We start from the raw sequence: 18103 nt of genomic DNA, 5'->3' as shown, positions 1-18103 counted from the left end.
CCACTGGGTCAGTGGCACTATCTGAAGTGGCAGGGGCCAGTAATTAGCAGAGAACTTGGCTTTGCATAACAATAGGTGCAGGACAAAATACTTCATCAAGGCAGCTCGTTATGTCTATTAATCACCAATAAGAGCAGTCTCGAGGTGTGTGTGTGTGTGTGTGTGTGTGTGTGTGTGTGTGTGTGTGTGTGTGTGTGTGTGTGTGTGTGTGTGTGTGTGTGTGTGTGTGTGTGTGTGTGTGTGTGTGTGTGTGTGTGTGTGTGTGTGTGTGTGTGTGTGTGTGTGTGTGTGTGTGCATGTGTTTGCATGCTTGTATGTGTGTAGCATACCTGGCAGGGATTTAATGTGTTTCTCAGAACAGAGGGTGATAAAAGGGGGAAAGATGGGGATGAGGGATGGTGTTGAAACAATTAACTGTCCTGTCTGTCGGTCTGATGCAAGCCTCTCTCCTTTCATCATTTAGATTGGCATGAGCGAGAGGAAGAGAAAGAGAGAGATGAAGGTTGAGCAGACAGAACACAGCACATGTTCTATGCTCAAATCAAATCATATTGTATTTGTTGCATACACAAATTTAGCAGATGTTATTGCAGGTGTAGCAAAATGCTTGTGTTCCTAGCTCCAACAGTGCAGTAGAATCTAACAATATACACACAAATCTAAAAGTAAAAGAATGGAATTAAGAAATATATAAATATTAGGACGAGCAATGTCAGAGTGGCATTGACTAGCATACAGTAGAATATAGTATATACATATGAAATGAGTAAAACAGTACGTAAACATTGTTAAAGTGACCAGTGATTCCACATCTATGTACTGTACATAGGGCAGAAGGTGCAGCGTTGAGTAACCGGGTGATAGCCGACTAGTGACAGTGACTAAGTTCAGGGCAGGATTCTGGGTGGAGGCTGTCCCGTCGATGTGGATGGGAGAGTGCTCGCTCTGTTGTCTCCTGAAGTCCACAATCAGCTCCTTCGTTTTGGTGACGTTGAGGGAGAGGTTATTTTCCTGGCACCACTCCACCAGGGCCCTCACCTCCTCCCTGTAGGCTGTCTCGTCATTGTTGGTAATCAGACCTACTACTGTTGGGTCATCTGCAAACTGATGATGAAGTTGGAGGCGTGCGTGACCACGCAATCAAGGGAGAAATGGAGTACAGGATGGGGGTGAGCATGCACCCGTGTGGGGCCCCTGTGTTGAGGATCATCTTAGCGGAGGTGTTGTTGCCTACCTTCACCACCTGGGGGAGGCCCGTGAGGAAGTCCAGAACCCAGTTGCACAGGGTGGGGTTCAGACCCAGGGCCCCAAGCTTAATGATGAGCTTGGAGGGTACCATGGTGTTGAAGGTTGAGCTGTAGTCAATGAACAGCATTCTTACCTAGGTATTCCTCTTGTCCAGATGGGAAAAGGCAGTGTGTAGTGTGATGGAGATTGCATAATCTGTGGATATATTGGGGCGGTATGCAAATTGAAGTGGGTCTAGGGTGTGAGTGGTACAGGGTGATAGTCATTTAGTTAAATTACCTTTGCTTTCTTGGGTACAGTAACAATGGTGGTGCAGGGCTCTCCAACCCTGTTACTGGAAAGCTACCTTCTTGTCAGTTTTCACTCAAATCCCATTTGTAACAAACCTGATTTAGCTTATCAACCAGCTATTTATTAGAATCAGGTGCATATATTCAGAAGGGAGCAAAAACCTACTCAGTTAACTGTTCCAAGTTGTAAAATGTTCAACCTAGAGATTTTTCTTCACAACTTTGCTGAATAACTTTATGATCCTAAGGGTTTCAAACTATTGCCTCAATATTTTGGAGTGACTCGGGCTTTCTGTAATAGGGGTTTGAAGACAGTCTGAAACTGTGTTACTGAAGTCATAAAAGGCTAGTGAAAGTTAGTGTCCTCCCAGGTTTTAGAGCCTAGTATAGTAGCAGTGTGTGTGTGTGTGTCCTTCAGCCTGCGTCACAGTATATCAAATCAAAATCAAATCTAATTTTATTTGTCACATACACATGGTTAGCAGATGTTAATGCGAGTGTAGCGAAATGCTTGTGCTTCTAGTTCCGACAATGCAGTAATAACCAACAAGTAATCTAACTAACAATTCCAAAACTACATTTCAAAACTACTGTCTTATACACACAAGTGTAAGGGGATAAAGAATAGGTACATAAAGATATATGAATGAGTGATGGTGCAGAGTGGCATAGGAAAGATACAGTAGATGGTATCGAGTACAGTATATACATATGAGATGAGTATGTAAACAAAGTGGCTAGTGATACATGTATTACATAAAGATGCAGTAGATGATAGAGTACAGTATATACGTATACATATGAGATGAATAATATAGGGTATGTAAACATTATATTAGGTAGCATTGTTTAAAGTGGCTAGTAATATATTTTACATCATTTCCCATCAATACCCATTATTAAAGTGGCTGGAGTTGAGTCAGTGTGTTGGCAGCAGCCACTCAATGTTAGTGGTGGCTGTTTAACAGTCTGATGGCCTTGAGATAGAAGCTGTTTTTCAGTCTCTCGGTCCGAGCTTTGATGCACCTGTACTGACCTCGCCTTCTGGATGATAGCGGGGTGAACAGGCAGTGGCTCGGGTGGTTGTTGTCCTTGATGATCTTTATGGCCTTCCTGTAACATCGGGTGGTGTAGGTGTCCTGGAGGATAGGTAGTTTGCCCCCGGTGATGCATTGTGCAGACCTCACTACCCTCTGGAGAGCCTTACGGTTGTGGGCGGAGCAGTTGCCGTACCAGGCGGTGATACAGCCCGCCAGGATGCTCTCGATTGTGCATCTGTAGAAGTTTGTGAGTGCTTTTGGTGACAAGCCGAATTTCTTCAGCCTCCTGAGGTTGAAGAGGCGCTGCTGCGCCTACTTCACGATGCGGTCTGTGTGGGTGGACCAATTCATTTAGTCTGTGATGTGTATGCAGAGGAACTTAAAACTTGCTACCCTCTCCACTACTGTTCCATCGATGTGGATAGGGGGGTGTTCCCTCTGCTGTTTCCTGAAGTCCACAATAATCTCCTTAGTTTTGTTGACGTTGAGTGTGAGGTTATTTGCCTGACACCACACTCCGAGGGCCCTCACCTCCTCCCTGTAGGCCGTCTTGTCGTTGTTGGTAATCAAGCCTACCACTGTTGTGTCGTCCGCAAACTTGATGATTGAGTTGGAGGCGTGCGTGGCCACGCAGTCCTGGGTGAACAGGGAGTACAGGAGAGGGCTCAGAACGCACCCTTGTGGGGCCCCAGTGTTGAGGATGAGCGGGGTGGAGATGTTGTTGCCTACCCTCACCACCTGGGGGCGGCCCGTCAGGAAGTCCAGTACCCAGTTGCACAGGGCCGGGTCGAGACCCAGGGTCTCGAGCTTGATGACGAGCTTGGAGGGTACTATGGTGTTAAATGCCGAGCTGTAGTCGATGAACAGCATTCTCACATAGGTATTCCTCTTGTCCAGATGGGTTAGGGCAGTGTGCAGTGTGGTTGAGATTGCATCGTCTGTGGACCTATTTGGGCGGTAAGCAAATTGGAGTGGGTCTAGGGTGTCAGGTAGGGTGGAGGTGATATGGTCCTTGACTAGTCTCTCAAAGCATTTCATTATGACGGAAGTGAGTGCTACGGGGCGGTAGTCATTTAGCTCAGTTACCTTAGCTTTCTTGGGAACAGGAACAATGGTGGCCCTCTTGAAGCATGTGGGAACAGCAGACTGGGATAGGGATTGATTGAATATGTCCGTAAACACACCAGCCAGCTGGTCTGCGCATGCTCTGCTGCCTGTGACTGGAACGAATTGCAAAAATCGCTGAAGTTGGAGACTTTTATCTCCCTCACCAACTTCAAACATCAGCTATCTGAGCAGCTAACCGATCGCTGCAGCTGTACATAGTCTATTGGTAAATAGCCCACCCTTTTCACCTACCTCATCCCCATACTGTTTTTATTTATTTACTTTTCTGCTCTTCTGCACACCAATATCTCTACCTGTACATGACCATCTGATCATTTATCACTCCAGTGTTAATCTGCAAAATTGTAATTATTTGCCTACCTCCTCATGCCTTTTGCACACATTGTATATAGACCCCCCCTTTGTTTTCTACTGTGTTATTGACTTGTTAATTGTTTACTCCATGTGTAACTCTTTGTTGTATGCTCACACTGCTATGCTTTATCTTGGCCAGGTCGCAGTTGCAAATGAGAACTTGTTCTCAACTAGCCTACCTGGTTAAATAAAGGTTAAATAAAAAAATAAAAAGGGCGTGGCTGGGGATGCCGTCTGGGCCTGCAGCCTTGCGAGGGTTAACACGTTTAAATGTTTTACTCAACTCGGCTGCAGTGAAGGAGAGGCCGCATGTTTTGGTTGCAGGCTGTGTCAGTGGCACTGTATTGTCCTCAAAGCGGGCAAAATAGTTATTTAGTCTGCCTGGGAGCAAGACATCCTGGTCCGTGACGGGGCTGGTTTTCTTTTTGTAATCTGTGATTGACTGTAGACCCTGCCACATACCTCTTGTGTCTGAGCCGTTGAATTGAGATTCTACTTGGTCTCTATACTGACGCTTAGCTTGTTTGATTGCCTTGCGGAGGGAATAGCTACACTGTTTGTATTCGGTCATGTTTCCGGTCACCTTGCCCTGATTAAAAGCAGTGGTTCGCGCTTTCAGTTACACGCGAATGCTACCATCAATCCACGGTTTCTGGTTTGGGAATGTTTTAATCATTGCTATGGGAACGACATCTTCAACGCACGTTCGAATGAACTCGCACACCGAATCAGCGTATTCGTCAATGTTGTTGTCTGACGCAATACGAAACATATCCCAGTCCACGTGATGGAAGCAGTCTTGGAGTGTGGAGTCAGCTTGGTCGGACCAGCGTTGAACAGACCTCAGCGTGGGAGCTTCTTGTTTTAGTTTCTGTCTGTAGGCAGGGATCAACAAAATGGAGTCGTGGTCAGCTTTTCCGAAAGGAGGGCGGGGCAGGGCCTTATATGCGTCGCGGAAGTTAGAATAGCAGTGATCCAAGGTTTTGCCAGCCCTGGTTGCGCAATCGATATGCTGATACAATTTAGGGAGTCTTGTTTTCAGATTAGCCTTGTTAAAATCCCCAGCTACAATGAATGCAGCCTCAGGATGTATGGATTCCAGTTTGCAAAGAGTCAAATAAAGTTAGTTCAGAGCCATCGATGTGTCTGCTTGGGGGGGAATATATACGGCTGTGATTATAATCGAAAAGAATTCCCTTGGTAGATAATGCGGTCGACATTTGATTGTGATGAATTCTAAATCTGGTGAACAGAAGAACTTGAGTTCCTGTATGCTTTTGTGACCACACCACGTCTCTTTAGCCATAAGGCATACGCCCCCGCCCCTCTTCTTACCAGAAAGATGTTTGTTTCTGTCGGCGCGATGCGTGGAGAAACCAGCTGGCTGCACCGACTCCGATAGCGTCTCTCCAGTGAGCCATGTTTCCGTGAAGCAAAGAACGTTACAGTATCTGATGTCCCTCTGGAATGCTACCCTTGCTCGTATTTCATCAACCTTGTTGTCAAGAGACTGGACATTGGCGAGAAGTATATAGGGGAGTCTGACCAGAAGACCGCTACGTTTCCCTCTTTTACGAAGTCGTTTTTTGGGGTCGCCGGCTGGGATCCATTCTGTTGTCCTGGGTGAAAGGCAGAACACAGGATCCGCTTCGCGAAAGTCATATTCTTGGTCGTACTGATGGTGAGTTGACGCTGCTCTTATATTCAGTAGTTCTTCTTGACTGTATGTAATGAAACCTAAGATGACCTGGGGCATGCAGTCAACTGGCTAACCAGGGTCAATTAAACCACCATTTATTTCAAATAAAAAGCACACCGACATAAAATGCTGATTAAAAGCATCACTTATCTAATTTTTCGCAGTAATGGTGCCAGAGTCTTAAACAACTTTCTTAGGCAGGGAAAGAGGAATTTCCACAATTCAGTTCATTAACTGTTTTCCAAAATGTAGATGGATCACCAGCAGTCATAGATAGAAAAAAGTATCTAGATGTAACTTTATTGAGGTAGTGCATCTACAGAGTCAGTTTTTCTAGCCTTGGACCAAACGTGATTACTCATCAGAAGATCTGAAAGTTCTATAAAGAACCAAGGATTTGTTTTATTTTTTTACTCTAAGGCGTTGGCAGTGTTTGTTTGCCAGAGGGATAAAAATAGATGAGAACAATTCTAGAGCTAATTTAGGGTCAAGCATTCAGCTGTCAGAGTAAAACATATCATGAAGAAAAATGTGTGGGAAAAATGTTTAAAATGAGTGTTAATGTGTTTGGTATCTCTAATACATGCAATAGAACAGTGATCACTGAGATCATTAGCAAATACTCCACTGTACTTGTGGGCGATATTTGTCAGAATCAGGTCAATCAGCAATACGTTTGCTGGAGTTTTTACATTAATCTGTGTAGGTTTTGCAATCAGTTGAGTTACGTTAACGTCATGGCAAATATTGTTAAAATGGTCTGAGCCCGGGGTATGCTAATCGAAGTTAAAATCCATAGAGTCGACTAATTCAGATGACAGAAATGGGGGGGTGGGGGGAGTTAGCTAGCTACTCTGGTTAAAGTCAGTCATGAGAATATGCTGATCATATTTAGGTTATAATAGTTAAATGTATCATTGGTCTGCTTTTTTTAAATTACTTTTTAACCCTAATTGGAGGTTACAGTCTTATCCCATTACTTAAACTCCTGCACGGACTCTGGAGAGGCAAAGGTCGAGAGTCATGGGTCCTCTGAAATACGGCCCTGCCAAGTCGCACTGCTTCTTGACTCACTACTCGCTAAACCCGGAAGTCAGCCGCACCAATGTGTCGGAGGAAACACTGCACAACTGGCGACATGCATCTGCCTGGCCCGCCACAAGGAGTCGCTAGAGTGCAATGGGATAAGGACATCACGACCCTAACCAATTGTGCGGCGCCTTATGGGTCTCCCGGTTGCAGCTGGCTGCATCACAGCCCATGATCAAACCCACTGCGATGCAGTGCCTTAGACCGCTGCGCCACTCGGGAGGGTTCAGATTGAATTTTTACTGATGATAATACCCACGTCCAATTTCGAATCACTCTTGAGCGATCTGGCTAAGGATAGCACTCAGTATAGCTGGATTTGCTAATACGTTACAAAAAAATACACTGCAGTTGTTCAGACAGCATTTGTGTTTTATTTTAAATTATATTTTTCAAATAAATGATTGATTCAGGCTGTCATTCGCTGGCATGCTTCGGAATGTTGATCACGTGATCACCTATTTTGTTAAAGAACTGCTAAAATATTAAATATTGTATTTATAATTACCATTGGATTGTACTGTATATGGTAAATAGCAGTCCAAATGGTTGCTTTCTCTATAATGCTCCAATCTTTACCACTGACCTAAATTGACCTACATCCCGCTTCTCATTGGCTAGACCTGACAGTGATATCATATTGTGGTGTCTTTTATATGTTGAACACACACACACATTCACCCCGACGTGGCTGTCACAGTGGCCCTCACCCTCCCTCCATCTCTCTCCCTCTTTCTCTTCCCCACCTTCTGTCAGTCTCTCTAGCCTCCTCTTCTCACGTAAACCCTAATGTTCATTGTTTGTTCTCTCTCTCTTCCTCTCCCTCTCTCCCTGTTTTCTTTGCTTCCCGTTTGTGTACCTAGGTAGCCCCTTGAATAACTTCTTTGACGTAATTGAAAAACTTTTTTCAGAGGAGAAGAACGGCCAGGTGCCTCACCACCAACCCCCCGCTACCCCAACCACCCGACATTGCTCCTCTTCCATGCGAGAAGATACAAAATGTCCGCCCGCCACGGGCCGAGACAGAGTCAGGATGGCGTCCATTGGGACACTGGAGGAATCCTAGACCAGGAAACTGTCGTAGCAGTAGAGCCAAAATGTTAGTTAGAGCTAAGATTAAGCATTAAAGATCCAAACCCGAGTATCACTTTACCCATTCTTATCAGGGGTTTTGGAAAAGTGGTCAGAAACTTGACAATGAAAAAGCTAGCAGTACTGTAACTGAACATACCCTCTTTGGACTCAATATACTTTTTGTATGAAAGAATGACTGTATAGAGAATTTGAATCCAACAGATATTTTACCAAACCCACAATTTCCCCTCATCTTAACACACACACACACACACACACACACACACACACACACACACACACACACACACACACACACACACACACACACACACACACACACACACATCACCCCATCTAAGCGTCCGTGCCATTTTGTGTGCTCTCCCTCCCCCACTCTTTTGATCACATATTGGCACTGTTCCAAATATAAATACATCCTTGAAGTAATCACAGATCTGAATAGGTTAGATTGGTGAAAGTAGTAGGGTGGTAACCTTGCTTACATCTATCCAATCACTGTGCTTACCTCAAGGAAACGAGGAAGGAAGGATCCATTTCTGTATTAGTACAGGGCCATTTTGTTCTCTCTCCTCTGCTCACCTGTGTGATGACTTGACTTGTTTCTACTACCAGGAATTATCCAGAAAACCTATTAGATCCTCCTCCTGCCTCCCTGCTCCACTCCGCCTATCCTCTTCCTCCTTGGCCATCACTTCAACCCCACCGTCTGCACACCAAGAGATGGACATTTGTTGACTGAGTTGGGGACCGCTTTTCAAGGGGCCTCCTTCGCTACCCCGAGCAGCAGTCCCCGAGGGAGAAAACAGCAATCCATATCCCTCTGATACACAAGCATGTTATATACACACACACACACACACACACACACACACACACACACACACACACACACACACACACACACACCTTGATTATTAAGCATTTAACACCCAAACACACAATCTCATTACACAAATATATACACGCTCCCCTTCTCACACACTATTGCACAGTATTTATAGACAAACTCTGGGATGTAATAACAAGAACAAAGAACAAAAAAATTGACAGAACAATGAAGTGACCAAAAGGAGAAGCGAGGGAGGATGAGTTTGTTGATCTACTGTAGTATCAACATCCGACGCGGACGCTTGCTGGATTGTATCGTTTCTCTTTTTAATGTACTTCCTCTTTCTTCGTGAAGAAACTGGATTTAAAAATACTAAATGGACATTTATTAGACTCAATACCATTGCTGCAAATTGACTGGAATTGCTATTTCAGAAAGCAAGGGGTGTATGCAGCATGGGTTGGGGGGGTACGACTTGATCTGGGGTTGTGGGGAGGGGTGGAGGGATTCAGGGTGGAGGTGGGTATTGGGGTATTGGGGGTTATCTAAATGAATGATCTACTCTGTTGTACAGACTGAATTCATTTCGTATGTAAAAAGGAAATGTCTAGTTGTGACAGTGTTTAGATATACCAGTAGGACCAGGTTTTACAAACTTGCGTTGCCACACTTCCCTTTTTCCCCCCTTTATTTCACCCTGTATTTTTGTTTATATGGTCATTTAGGATTATGAATTTGTTTGATTTGATCTGAGTAAGGTGTCATGGTACAAACATTACTGTATTCACCAAGTTTCTACCCCTTTTCCCCAGAGCACTTTGTCATTTGTCATGTACAGTATACCTATTTTAGTCTTAACTACCAGCAGTAGGAGTTTGAGGAGAAAAAAAAAAAGTGAAATGCAATTGTGGATATTTTTGTATTTTTTCCTTATTTATTCATATTTGTTCATTTTCTCTGTTCCGTTTCCTAATTTGTTATTTTAACCTCACTCTGAAAGAAAAGCTGTTAGATCAGTTGAATGCTATTTATTTATTTACCTGCTTGTATGTTTGTAAATGAGGCAACACGCTTTTGTTCAGTCAAATATTTAATTTTTTTCATTCCTTTGTCTGACTGTATTTCTTTCCTAGTGTTCAAGAGGGAGTGGGAAATACTTGTGTTGTATATGTTTAAAGGTCCACTGCAGCTCTATTTTTTTTCTCAACATCAAAACATTTCTGGGTAACAACCTTAATGTGATTGTTTTCAATTAAAATGATCAAAAACAAAATAGAAATAGCTTCTTAGCAGAGATACATTTCTCAAGCAACAATTTTACTAGGACTGTCTGGGAGTGGTCTGAGTGGGGAGGGGAAACTGAAAACTAGCTGTTATTGGCAGAGAAGTTTGGGACACTTTCTTATGGGTCTATTAACTCATTTACCGCCTGGTGATGTCACCAGGCAGGCCAATACTCCATCCCACTCAAACAGGCAGTCTTTTCAAACAGCTCTTACATTAAAAGGGCATTATCATAATTTTCACAATGTCACAGTATTATTCTAACCTCATAGTGTGGAAATATATATAACATACAGTAAATCTAGATTTTGACTGCACTGGGCCTTTAAGAAAAATGATTTTACCAGTCATTTAAGAATGTAGAATTCAGCCTCTTTTGGGGAGAAATATTGATTCTATTGATATTTGTCAGTTTCATCTAATCATCATGTGTGTAGACCAGTTAGAGGTGTCAAACAACTTCCTTATCCACTCTTCTTCTCTTGTACAGTACATAGACAAACATGGGGGTTGAAATGCTTCTTCTTCTTCTACACTGGAGATATTCCTGCTCTTATGCTTTTATCTTGTATTGCTGTGTGCATGTAAACATGAGCTTTTCTTTGCATGGCTTTAGTGTTAATGCTCCATAGAACTCTCTCACTTTCTTTCCCTCTGCCCTTAGCCTAACAATTCTCTCTCTTTCTCTTCCTATGTTTAGCCTCCGCCACCTCTTCTTCTCCACTCTTGTTTCTTTTCCTCTATCTCTCCTTGCCCCCTCCTCTCTCTTCTTCTCCCCCCTTATCATCTATCTTTTGCACAGCATTGAGTGATGCTTCCTCTTGCTCTGTCCGTCACTCTGTACGGCTGTAAGGGAGGAAGCACTGAGGGCACCGGGTGCTAGGGGAATCACACAGTCCTGGGTGGTGTCCCAAATGGCACCCTATTCGCTACGTAGTGCATTACTTTTGACCAGAGACCTATGGGTCTTGGTCAAAAGTAGTGCCCTATATAGGGAATAGGGTGCCATCTGGGATACACCCTTAAAGCGTTAACCGGTGAAAAGGGGCACCCGCATTGCTGATGTTTTGGCGGTGTCGGAGGTATAACTGCGTTGAAGCTGTCAAATCGGTGAGCAGTAACTCTTGATCATTGTCACGAAGACACACCCATCCAACTTGTGTTAGAAGTTCAGAACGACAGCGAAAATTTGTATAAACCTTGCTGTCTGTCTCTCCGACATTTGCAACATTGAATTAGAATATTGAAACAATCTCCAGCTGTCCCATAGTATTGAACGTGTCAGGAGTCGGGATGACAGGCAGGCAGCTTTTCAGCCAGTCGAGATCATGAGCCAGCATAGTTCTTTGTATATATCCATAAAAATGATCAATAGAAAACAGGTCAAACAAAATGAAGTGCAGCTAGTTTAGAGTCTTTCCAGCTTCAGTTTGAAGTGATTGTGTTAGGTGTGTTCTCGGCTAGTTCTCGAACAACAATGTCCTGACGAGGTGAAATCGCGTATCATTAGCTTATTATTATGGATGTAGCCAAGTAAATGTCACTACAAAACAGCTTAAACAAATGCAATTGCAGCTATTTTGTTGTTATTCTGGCTGCACTGTTTGACGTGACTGTAAATTAGTCATAGTTGGCTCGTTAGCCAGCAAGGGATAAGAACGTTGCCAGCCAGTATGGCAATGGAACGTTTAGATCGATGACTGAGTCGCATCCATAGATACAGAACAAAAAGACTGAACGACTGGGTCTCTTCTCTGGAAACTGAACCGATTGAACGATTGACCAGCCGACTTGGGTAGCAAGTATAGTTGCTACCCAAGAACTATATCTTGTGGAAGGATGAAGTAGTATGAAAAAATTCATCAAAACAAAGTTAATGAAATATGTCAATCATTATTTGAATATGTTGGTAATAAGGAACAGCCTCTATTCATCTTGTGTACAGTAGTTACAAATCTCTGAACTCATTGCTATGCAATTAAAATGCAAATACCGAAGTATTATGTAACACAACACTAATAAAATGTTGCTACAAATGTAACTGAAATGTTTTACCCAGGCACAAGGACAGTTTCATGTAAAGTGTTACTGAGAACGCTAACACTAACATAAACATTTCTATTAAGTATCGAAAGGAAACTAAATAGTACAAAACTGCCTTCGTAAATCAACTAGAGCCAAGGTAGGTTGAAAATTATGTTCGTTTGTATTCTGTATTCTGTTAGTTTGTATTCTAAACTACCCCTTTAAAGATGGTGCATTGTGTGTTTGAAACAAGAACACTTACCCTCAGATGGACAAAGAGGTTCGAAGTTGTTTTTGCTAAGCATCCAACTTGCTGTTTGCAATGTTTGCAAATGGTTTTGAATTCTCTGCAGTATTTTCAGGTATGCTAAAATTTATTGCAGTTTTCAAGCTTTTCAGTGGCATGTTGAACGAGTCATACTTGAGTTGAAAGTCACAACTTATCTGTACAATTAATTAGCTGGTTAATTGGTTTGACTTGACACCTGGGGCAATGGACATTTAGGAGAATGAACATTTACAGAATGGTCAGATAGAAATGTATTGTGTAGATCAAATAGGACTGTTAGATAGATTGGAATAGTATAGGAGATTGTGTGTGCTTTATTCATTTTATTTCCATCTTCAACATGCAGCTACAAATTCATCCCTGACCATAGTTGAAGGTGGCCAATACACCAATAGTTCCTGAGATCTGTATTCAAATATTTGCTTAAAGTTGTTGCTTTCTCAGATTTGTAATCAAATAGTGTAAAACAGTAGTTACTTTCGGAGATGTGTATTCAAATATTTGTAAAAAGTAGATTTTTAGTTTTTTTTTGGGGGGGGGGGGTCTGTATTCAAATTGTTTTAAATCACCTACAAAGAAACTAGTTACCCCAGGTTTGCAAGGCTGCATGGGATTTCTGCACGCAGAGACATAAAAATAGTATCTACGAGTTAATTTGACTTGTTAATGTGACTCTGTGTAGCCAATGGCAATGTCCACTTTAGGTATAATGCCAAAAGCCACTTGTGGATTTGACAGCTCTAATGCAGTTCCACCTGTGACACCGCCAAAACAACCTCTATGCTAAAGCAATACCCTACTGTTAGTTACCTCTTCAACCTCCCTATTTTCTACAGTGGAAAAACTAGCGACATTAAGGTCATCCGATGATACCAGTTATGGTTACAGAGCATTTTGGGTATTGTAGTTCTCATGCTACACCGGGGCCGCAAGCACTCCTTTTATTACCAGAGCGGGATACAAGCAAATAAACAATGTCATCCTTCTTGTAACATAACTGTGAGCAACTTCAGTATGGAAAACTCCAATAAACTCAGTTAAGGGTTTTGTGTTGCCGTGTGTGTGTGTGTGTGTGTGTGTGTGTGTGTGTGTGTGTGTGTGTGTGTGTGTGTGTGTGTGTGTGTGTGTGTGTGTGTGTGTGTGTGTGTGTGTGTGTGTGTGTGTGTGTGTGTGTGTGTCTCTCTCTCTCTCTCTTAATGCAGTTAATGTAGAAATCAAAGAACCAGCATAGTTGTTTGTATATATCCATAAGAATTATCAATAGAAAACAGGTCAAACAAAATGAAGTGCAGCTAGTTTAGTCTCTCACTTAATGCAGTACCTTTCCACACCAGCAGAGAGAACCAGATCGCTTCAATAACATATACTGGACCTTTTCTCAGGTAAGCTATCTCCTATGGTGTTGTTGGGTGTCGAACATGTCGTCCTAAGGCTTACATACATTAAAAACACACACTCCAATCTCCTAAAACTCTTATTCTCACCATCTCTGTGAACCTTCCATATAGTTTTCTGCATTGCTTATATCCTGTTGGGATTCCAAGCTACATAACAGGGGACACTCTGGGATAATCCCAATTGCATACTCCTTGCGTCCTCTCTCTTCTCTCGTCTGCTTCTCAAAACCATTGGAAGAGAAAGCCAGAGGTCCCTCCAATCTCAACTTCTCCTCCAATGGGTTTTGAGAAGGAGGCGAGGAGAGAGGACACAAGGAGTATGCAATTGAGATCTTCCCATTTTAAGAATCAAAAGGGGCATAAGTGACACTGGGTCAAACGTTGTACTTTTTAGTTGAGCATCATATAAGTATTATATTTAAATAGTCATCTAAAATAGGGGCTCAATTGAATCCATAATGCTGAATAATGAATAATGCGCTATAGGGCAATTGAAATTTAAAGGCAATGCTCCCACGTTTGCGGAGACGGCGTTCCCCATAAACACTGTATATGTCAGTGCAATCGGAAATTGGCTTTATATTTCAAGCGCTCTATAGCGCTGAACTTCTGCGATAAGGAATGAATCGAGCCCTAGATCTATCCAGTGGCAAAAGAACCTACTCAAATCTACCCTGGTCCCAGATCTGTTTGTGCTCTTGCTAATTCCATTGCTGTCAACGGCATGGCAATTCCATAAGGAGTTGGCAACAGAGAAGAAACAGACAGGCACCCAGGCTAACAAATACTTACCTGCATTGTAATAAAAGGTAAAAACATAAAGATCTATTAAAACCAATTGCTTGCCAGGCTTGATGCTTTATTACAGTATTTATTACAGTATTGAGCAGTAAAGCAGAGTTTACGTAGGAGGTTGCAGTTCCAAATCCCATGTTGGCTACTGTTATATCCTATTCATACTATTGTGCCTAACCAACCAAGCTGCACTGGCCTGGTTCCTCATCCACCATAGTTTCTGGAACTGTGCTGAAAATGAGAATAATAAAATAGCCTGGGCCAGCACAGTGTGGTTCAGGTCAGCACAATAGTGTGAAATTATATTATTGTACCTTGCCAGGGTTTTGTTCATTAGGACACGTGACGGAAAACATTTAGCAATGTAAAACAAAACATTTGAATTCTCAGGTACTCCCTACCGGTTTCAGTCTGGTTTCTTCCATTTGAACATGACCCAGTTTACTTACAGTTGAAGTCGGAAGTTTACATACACCTCAGCCAAATACATTTAAACTCAGATTTTCACAATTCCTGCCATTCAATCCTAGTAAACATTCCCTGTTTTAGGTCAGTTAGGATCACCACTTTATTTTAAGAATGTGAAAAGGCAGAGTAATAGTATCGAGTAATAGTATTTCAGCTTTTATTTCTTTCATCACATTCCCAGTGGGTCAGAAGTTTCATACACTTAATTAGTATTTGGTAGCATTGCCTTTATATTGTTTACTTGGGTCAAATGTTCTGGGTAGCCTTCCACAAGCTTCCCACAATAAGTTTGGTGAATTTTAGCCCATTCCTCCTGACAGAGCTGGTGTAACTGAGTCAGGTTTGTAGGCCTCCTTGCTCGCACACGCTTTTTCAGTTCTGCCCACAAATTTTCCATAGGATTGAGGTCAGGGCCTTGTGATGGCCAATCCAATAGCTTGACTTTGTTGTCCTTAAGCCATTTTGCCACAACTTGGAAGTATTCTTGGGGTCATTGTCCATTTGGAAGACCCATTTGCGACTAAGCTTTAACTTCCTGACAGATGTCTTGAGTTCTAGTGATGCCATCTATTTTATGAAGTGCACCAGTCCCTCCTGCAGCAAAGCACCCCCACAACATGATGCTGCCACCCCCGTGCTTCACGGTTGGGATGGTGTTCTTTGGCTTGCAAGTTTAACCCTTTTTCCTCCAAAAATAACAATGGTTATTATGGCGAAACAGTTCTATTTTTCATCAGACCAGAGGACATTTCTCCAAAATGTACCATCTGTTTCCATGTGCTGTTGCAAACCGTAGCCTGTCTTTTTTATGGCGGTTTTGGCTCCTTCCTAGTTGAGCGGCCTTTCAGATTATGTCAAAATAGTGGATATAGATACTTTTGTACCTGTTTCCCCCAGCATCTTCACAAGGTCCTTTGCTGTTGTTGCATTTTTCGCACCAAAGTATGTTCATCTCTAGGAGACAGAAAGCGTCTCCTTCCTGAGCATTATGTCCCATGGTGTTTATACTTGCAACCTATTGTTTGTACAGATGAACGTGGTACCTTCAGGCATTTGGAAATTGCTCCCAAGGATGAACCAGACTTGGAGGTGTACAATTCTTTTTCTGAGGTTTCGGCTGATTTCTTTTGATTTTCCCATGATGTCAAGCAAAGAGGCTTGAAATCATGAGTTTGTACATCCACAGGTACACCTCCAACTGACTCAAATGATGTCAATTAGAACCTTCTAAATGACTCAAATGATGTCAATTAGACTATCTAAAGCTTATAAAGCCATGACATAATTTTCTGGATTTTTCCAAGCTGTTTAAAGGCAGTCTACTTAGTGTATGTAAACCTCTGACCCATTGGAATTGTGATATAATTCACTGTAAGTGAAATAATCTGTCTACAAACAATTGTTGGAAAAATGACTAAAGTAGATGTCCTAACCGACTTGCTAAAACTAGAGCTTGTTAACAAGAAATGTGTGGAGTGGTTGAAAAATGAGTTTTAATGACTCCAACCTAAGTGTATGTAAACTTCCAACTTCAACTGTAATGGTTAGTGTGTAAAAGGCCTGGAATTGTCCAGCTACACAAAGCTTTATCTTACATTAATAATAATAATAATAATTTGCCTAAAATGATAAAAACACAATAAAAAGGGAACTCCCTGTTAAATACTCTCACATCTTTTTTTCTTTAAATAGAAAATGTCCATTCCATTTAGTGTTTTTCTTTCCTCTTCACTCTGGCAAAAAAAATAAAAAAAATAAAATAGAACTATGTATAAAGAAAATACACTTAGTAAAACCAACTTCTTTGAATCCACTGAATCCACTGTGGGGGCTCTCAAATCCACCTCTTCTCTCACAGTCTTCACCACTCTGAAGGGGGCTGAAGGAAAAGAGAAAAGTCCAGCCCCTTCATATCGGTGGTCCGTTAAAATAACGTTCCAGACTTTCTATATTCCATCAGAACCTTTTTACCTTTATTTGAGGCATAGAAACATCATCTAGTCACTATTTCTATAATCTGAAGCCTTTACGGGCTTTGTCCACTGGGCGGCAGCAGTGTTCTAGAAATCCTAAATGTTGTTCTAGAATCCTAAAGTTCTCACTGCCTCATTCTGCTGTCTTGTCCGTCTCTGTACACAAGCTTCCAGAGCCTTTGTGACAAACAGAAAGACAGATGGATAGACCATTCTGTCCACTCTTCCACTGCGTATATATAGCTACTGTAATAGACAGCTAGAGGTGAGTATTTCAGGTCAAACACTGAATTGTCCGTGTAGCAAAATAAATTGTCCAGGAGTCAAATTTGGGAACAGGCCATCACGGTACCCATCCTGTACCCATCACACAAACTCTCTAGCCAGCCTTATCTCTTTCATCCTCGTCTTACCCTCCATCGAGAAATAATGATTACGGATGACGATGCCCTTAGATGCTGAGCTAAGGTCAGTTTTTGTGGTTTTCCACTAATGGTTCAGGTTAGGAACGCGGGACGGCAATCTGATCCTAAATCTGTATCTAAGGGCACTCGTGATGTCCTCGGACACTTGAGACGTCCTCCTCCCAGGAGGAAGAGAGTGTGCACCGATCGCACACTCTCTTCCTCCTTCTCCTCTCCTCCTCTGCATTCCATCCTTCTCCCTTCCCCGTCAGACACGGGAGGTGATGTAGAGAGAGCGTAGCCGGCGAGCCAGGGTTGTCTCGAGTTCCTCCAGTGGCGAGTCTCCCCTAGGAGGGACCATTTTAGGCCCAGAGCCCATCTCCGTCACCCAGCGGGCCCCCAGAGGCCCCAGGAGCAGGGACCGGAAGGCCTCTCTCTCCAGGAGCCCTGCCATGTGCTGCAGGAAGAAGCCCTCGCAGAACGAACTCAGCACTGAAGCAGCGTGGGCCTGGGTTGGACAGAGAGAGAGAGAGACACACAATTATGGCTCAATTCGCTACAAAACCAGACTGCAGTATTTACGCAGTAGCTATTTTTCCCATGGTACTGTTTAACAAACTACTACCAGATAGACCCCAGTCACAGCTATTCTTTACCTTTTCAGAATAACACGGAACCCAAACCGCCTGCGCA

At 42.7% G+C, this 18103-nt stretch overlaps 2 protein-coding genes across 2 annotated transcripts in view; one reads left to right on the top strand and one right to left on the bottom strand.

Moving 5' to 3' along the window:
• Positions 1-13419, top strand: part of brsk2a (BR serine/threonine kinase 2a) — a 223244-nt gene extending 209825 nt beyond the window's left edge. Inside the window, exon 20 of the mRNA XM_031802186.1 lies at positions 8559-13419. Coding sequence (XP_031658046.1) covers positions 8559-8581 — 23 coding nt within the window. The 3' untranslated portion in view covers positions 8582-13419. The remainder of the gene's footprint in view (positions 1-8558) is intronic.
• A 3057-nt stretch (positions 13420-16476) lies between these two features.
• abtb2b (ankyrin repeat and BTB (POZ) domain containing 2b) overlaps positions 16477-18103 on the bottom strand; it is a 146355-nt gene continuing 144728 nt past the window's right edge. The window contains exon 17 of the mRNA XM_020455657.2: positions 16477-17918. Within this exon, the coding sequence (XP_020311246.1) occupies positions 17679-17918 (240 nt within the window). The 3' untranslated portion in view covers positions 16477-17678. The remainder of the gene's footprint in view (positions 17919-18103) is intronic.

The sequence above is a fragment of the Oncorhynchus kisutch genome, linkage group LG22 (genome assembly GCF_002021735.2).
Source record: "Oncorhynchus kisutch isolate 150728-3 linkage group LG22, Okis_V2, whole genome shotgun sequence".
In the NCBI taxonomy this organism is placed as follows: Eukaryota; Metazoa; Chordata; class Actinopteri; order Salmoniformes; family Salmonidae; genus Oncorhynchus; species Oncorhynchus kisutch.
Note: the sequence above shows the minus strand (reverse complement) of the source record. Positions and strands in the feature narration are given on the sequence as shown.